Genomic DNA, 6,000 nt, shown 5'->3' on the forward strand with positions numbered 1-6,000 from the left:
ACAACATTCCTGTAGTCTACTGACAACATTACATAGGTTACTGTAGTCTACTGACAACATTACATAGGTTACTGTAGCCTACTGACAACATTACATAGGTTACTGTAGCCTACTGACAACATTACATAGGTTACTGTAGTCTACTGACAACGTTACATAGGCTACTGTAGCCTACTGACAACATTACATAGGTTACTGTAGCCTACTGACAACATTACATAGGTTACTGTAGTCTACTGAGAACGTTACATATATTACTGTAGTCTACTGACAACATTACATAGGTTACTGTAGCCTACTGACAATGTTACATAGGTTACTGTAGTCTACTGACGAGAATACATAGGTTACTGTAGCCTACTGACGACATTACATAGGTTACTGTAGCCTACTGAGAACATTACATAGGTTACTGTAGCCTACTGACAACATTACATAGGTTATTGTAGCCCACTGACAACATTACATAGGTTACTGTAGCCTACTGACAACGTTACATAGGTTACTGTAGCCTACTGACAACATTACATAGGTTACTGTATCCTACTGACAACATTACATAGGTTACTGTAGCCTACTGACAACGTTACATAGGTTACTGTAGTCTACTGACGAGATTACATAGGTTACTGTAGTCTATTGACGAGATTACATAGGTTACTGTATCCTACTGACAACATTACATAGGTTACTGTATCCTACTGACAACATTACATAGGTTACTGTAGCCTACTGACAACATTACATAGGTTACTGTAGTCTACTGACAACGTTACAAGCGTAATTCAGAAATTAGGGAGAGATGGTTAATTAGAGAACAATGGATGGACATTTCAACGATGGCTAAGGATACTATAGTTGTCACATTGGATTTATTAACTACAAAAAAGGTAAAACGTGTTTTTATTCTAGTGCTGCTCTGCACACACAAGCTTGTTAGCTAGCTAGCTGACGTTTGCGGTGGTCCAACTTTAAACCAACAAGCCCACCGCTTCAAGCCAAGCTTCCTCCTCAGAATTTGAGTTGCATATTGCGCTCTACACTGTGATGGGCAGCACAGTGTGTTATTATGATTAAACCATACTGTTGCGTCAAAATACAATTTGCTCTTAATAACTTTCCTATACAGATTAAATCGCTTACCCGCTCCACAGCAAACTGCTCTATGCACATCGATTGGTGAAGTCATTTATTGTAGAGCTAAATGTAAAAAAATATATATATTTCAGAGGTTTAAAAAGGAATAGAAATGAACGCCATAAACTGTAACGTTATTTATGTTCGAACTGGTTCAGAACTTTATTATGCTGGTCAGAACAGTGGAATGGAACGAAATAAAGAATGGTTCTGTTAAGAACGAAACCATTGGGAAATATATTTGGTTCCAACCCGTGCTCAACATTGCAGGAAAAAAAACAACTGTTCAGCTGTTTGACAAATGACCACACACACACATACTTTGTGCCCCCTCAGATTTTTGAGGTGCATGACACCCCTGACCACACTCCAGTCCAGTTCAGAACTGTGCAAAACGAGAACAACTCAGAAGTAGCCTACAATTAAAACACAATTTGCATGATGTGCAAAATCAATGTAACACTGTATTATTACAAAACATGGTAACAAAACAATGGACTCTATGGGCTACATAACAGCCATTATGGAACTCCCACTTCAGCATTCCATCCCTCAACAGGGGGGTAAATTGATAGGCCTACCCTCACCTGAATGTTCTGCTAGGTAGGAGAACCCCTTGACGAAGAGAAGCATCCCTCCCATCAAGCATATTTGGATCAAAACCAACTCCTTTCGCTTTTTCCGTCTCGCTTTGATCTTTTTCTGGTTCAGCATCACTTGCGGCGGGCGATTGCGAGGTCGGACGCCGGCTGGAGGCATCCTTTCCGCGGCTTCTTCCTCGTCCATGTAGCCGCCGGAGTGAAATGAGCAGCAAAGCCCTCTGAAAGAATTTTACACGAACGGATATAAAGTGGGGGAACGGTGAGAGGGGGGGGGGGGGGGGGGGGGGGGGGTCTGGTAAAAGTTTCAAGTCGGTATCGTTGGAAAGTCGCGAGTGTTGAGGTGTGGAAGGCAAGTTTTGTTTTCCTTTTGAAGTGCCAGGGCTTCTTGCTTCTATGTCATATTACATTTTTATTCCATGTAATAGTAGGACAGGCTGCGGGAGCGCTCCATAGATGCGACTGTGGCGGCTCGGGCGCGCAACGCGAGATTGCTCACTGATGTGTATGGTGATGTGATTGTAGGATGCTGTGTCCGACAAGAGAGAGAGAGCGAGAGAGAACGATTGATCAAATGTGCAAGCTGTTTGACGTAGAAATTGCCTGGAGACAGTGAGAGTATAACATCATTTTTTTTCGAGGCTCGGTACACTGCCTATCACTACCCTCTTCTTGGAAAGGTTTTTTTCCATGATGTTGGCATTAATACATGATAGCTGAATTACATACATTTACATCAATACACAGTTGAAGTCGGAAGTTTACATACACCTTAGCCAAATACATTTAAACTCCATTTTTCACAATTCCTGACATTTCATCCTAGTAAAAATTACCTGTTTTAGGTCAGTTAGGATCACCACTTTATTTTAAGAATGTGAAATGTCAGAATAATAGTAGAGAGAATTATTTATTTATATATATTATTTTTCCTTTATTTAACTGGGCAAGACGGTTAAGAACAAACAATTAATTTCAATGACGGCCTAGGAACAGTGTGTTAACTGCCTTGTTCAGGGGCAGAACGACAGATTATTACCTTGTCAGCTCAGGGATTCGATCTTGATGTCCAACACTCTAACCACTAGGCTACCTGCCGCCCCATCACATTCCCAGTGGGTCCCATCACATTCCCAGTGGGTCAGAAGTTTACATACACTCATTTAGTATTTCGTAGCATTGCCTTTAAATTGTTTCACTTGGGTCAAACGTTTTGGGTAGCCTTCCACAAGCTTCCCACAATAAGTTGGGTGAATTTTGGCCCATTCCTCCTGACAGAGCTGGTGTAACTGAGTCAGGTTTGTAGACTTCCTTGCTCGCACACACTTTTTCAGTTCTGCCCACAAATTTTCTATAGGATTGAGGTCAGGGCTTTGTGATGGCCACTCCAATACTTTGACTTTGTTGTCCTTAAGCCATTTTTCCACAACTTTGGAAGTATGCTTGGGGTCCATTTGGAAGACCCATTTGCGACCAAGCTTCAACATCCTGACTGATGTCTTGAGATGTTGCTTCAATTTATCCACATACTTTTCCTCCCTCATGATGCCATCTATTTTGTGAAGTGCACCAGTCCCACCTGCAGCAAAGCACCCCCACAACATGATGCTGCCACCCCCGTGCTTCACAGTTGGGATGGTGTTCTTCGGCTTGCAAGCCTCCCCCTTTTCCCTCCAAACATAATAGTCATTATTTTTGTTTCATCAGACCAGAGGACATTTCTCCAAAAAGTATGATCTTTGTCCCCATGTGCCGTTGCAAACCGTAGTCTGGCTTTTTTATGGCGGTTTTGGAGCAGTGGCTAATTCCTTGCTGAGCGGCCTTTCAGGTTATGTCGATATAGGACTCGTTTTACTGTGGATATAGATACTTTTGTACCTGTTTCCTCCAGCATCTTCACAAGGTCCTTTGCTGTTGTTCTGGGATTGATTTGCACTTTTTGCACCAAAGTATGTCAATCTCTACGAGACAGAACGCATCTCCTTCCTGAGCGGTATGACAGCTGATTTATTTTGATTTTCCCATGATGTCAAGCAAAGAGGCACTGAGTTTGAAGGTAGTCCTTGAAATACATCCACAGGTACACCTCCAATTGACTCAAATGATGTCAATTAGCCTATCAGAAGCTTCTAAAGCCATGACATCATTTCTGGGAATTTTCTAAGCTGTTTAAAGGCACAGTCAATTTAGTGCATTAACCTCTGACTCACTGGAATTGTGATACAGTGAATTATAAGTGAAATAATCTGTCTGTAAACAATTGTTGGAAAAATGACTTGTGTCATGCACAAAGCAGATGTCCTAACTGACTTGCCAAAACTATAGTTTGTTGACAAGAAATGCGTGGAGTGTTTGAAAAACGGGTTTTAATGACTCCAATCTAAGTGTATGTAAACTTCCGACTTCAACTGTATCTTCAGAAGTTGTTTGTGCCCAGGCCACTTTATAGAATATTTGAGTAGACTATAGGCTATTATGCATACGTTACATAATAGATGAATGAATGCATTGCTCATGAATTTTACATAAATTTATATCTATGTCATCAAATAAGATGGACTGTGATTACTTTACAGTGGGAAATATAACTATCTTGACGTTATCTACTATCATTAGACATTGAATAAACAGGCCTAGCCCAGTGAAAGGCTTCACATAATGTAAATTATATGAAATGAGGCAACTTTTCCCCTAAACAAATTATATTAGACTATTCACATGAATTATGAAAAAAAATAATAGGTTTCTAGGATATTTATAATTTTAGGATAATAACTTAATTCTGACAGTCACTCTTGATTGTGAGTTTGATTGTTTGAGTTTTCTTATAAATAGCACTGGAAAGTTTCCAGCAAGAGTGGAAAAAGTGGTTAGGGCTCTTAGCAACTAGGTTTCATTGTGCCTCCTTTAACCCTTTGAGTCAAGGAACGAGAGCGAGAGAAAGAACCAAAAACAAGAGAGAGAACCAGAGAAAGAGAGATAAAAAGTCAAAAGAGATGGCAAAAGGTGGTGTGAGAGAGAAATGTAAGGGGAAAAAGTAGCATAATAACGCAACAAACAAGATAGTGCTTTATGTCTCAGGTTTGTCCTCTCACACTAGTATCATATAAGCTACCTGACCACAGAAGGAAGTATGCCATTGTACTGTCATGAGAAAATACATGAGAAATAAGAGCCAGACATCACACACAACCAAATTGTCGGTTGCGACCCAGATGTGGTTTTATGCATAAAACCATCCCTGAAATGAATGATTGCCTATAACCTGTAGAGAGGAATCCTGCACTCAACCCGGGCATGGAGTTATTTAGTATACTAAATAAGATGAATTCCCAAAGTCTCAGAGGTGCACAAAAGAAAAGAAAGAGGGGGAGGAGGGAGGGAAGTGGGGGGGGGGGGGGGGGGCAACAAATTAAATCCAGTTAAATTGTTTTTCCATAGCCAGTGGGGTTTGGCAAGAGACTGGCTCACACATGAGAGGCAAGATAAAGCCTCCGAAAGAAACAGACAACCCCAAACGCTGTAGCAGTCTCAGATGTAGCAGAATGCCTGGAATTTAACCCACTTTCCCATGTCCAACTGAACTGACACCGCGCCCAGACACGGCTCCAAAGGCCTGGAAGTTGATACACACACGGAAGTGCACACTTCTACTACAGTACTGAGATCCACAATGAAACATTATCAAAGACGGAACAACCCACACACAAACTGTAGAATACACCCCTCCACCATCAATGAGTCATTGCCAGTAGGGACCCCAATACACACTTGGAACCACACACAGTCTCAACTATGCACCATTAAAATCAAAATGGCTTTCATCACTTCTGCTGTACTGTCTTGGTTGGTATCTACATCCATAATCCAGCAGTCACTTTCCCTGTTGCGATGAAACATAGGTCGGGGCTGTCTGGAGCGTAGAGCCCCCCTAAAACCCACAGCAGATCCAGACATATTTGGGTCATGTCTTGTCTTCTCCTCATATGATATCTCCAGAGCCTGACGTTGTTTCTCAGTTTTCCTCCCGTCCTGTTCTCAACCAGAAATAAACATGGAGAGAAATCTCATCCCAGCACAACGTCACGCTGCGAGGGCACAGCAGTTCCTGTAGGCCAGGAATAGATGCTCTGTCAACTAAATACTGGAGTTTTGAAGGTATTTGTGTTCAAATGGGAAGGGAGGTGTGTTCCTCCCTCAGACCAGCCAAGAACAAGGATAAAGCATGTACGCACTCACACACAGACAACAAACACAGCATAGG

At 41.6% G+C, this 6,000-nt stretch overlaps 1 protein-coding gene across 1 annotated transcript in view; it reads right to left on the reverse strand.

Moving 5' to 3' along the window:
* The window catches only part of LOC129836101 (sodium/potassium/calcium exchanger 3-like), a 66,524-nt gene extending 64,232 nt beyond the window's left edge, over positions 1-2,292 (reverse strand). The window contains exon 1 of the mRNA XM_055901901.1: positions 1,725-2,292. Within this exon, the coding sequence (XP_055757876.1) occupies positions 1,725-1,923 (199 nt within the window). The 5' untranslated portion in view covers positions 1,924-2,292. The remainder of the gene's footprint in view (positions 1-1,724) is intronic.
* Between the last annotated feature and the right edge of the window lie 3,708 nt (positions 2,293-6,000).

The sequence above is a fragment of the Salvelinus fontinalis genome, chromosome 3 (genome assembly GCF_029448725.1).
Source record: "Salvelinus fontinalis isolate EN_2023a chromosome 3, ASM2944872v1, whole genome shotgun sequence".
Lineage (NCBI taxonomy): Eukaryota > Metazoa > Chordata > Actinopteri > Salmoniformes > Salmonidae > Salvelinus > Salvelinus fontinalis.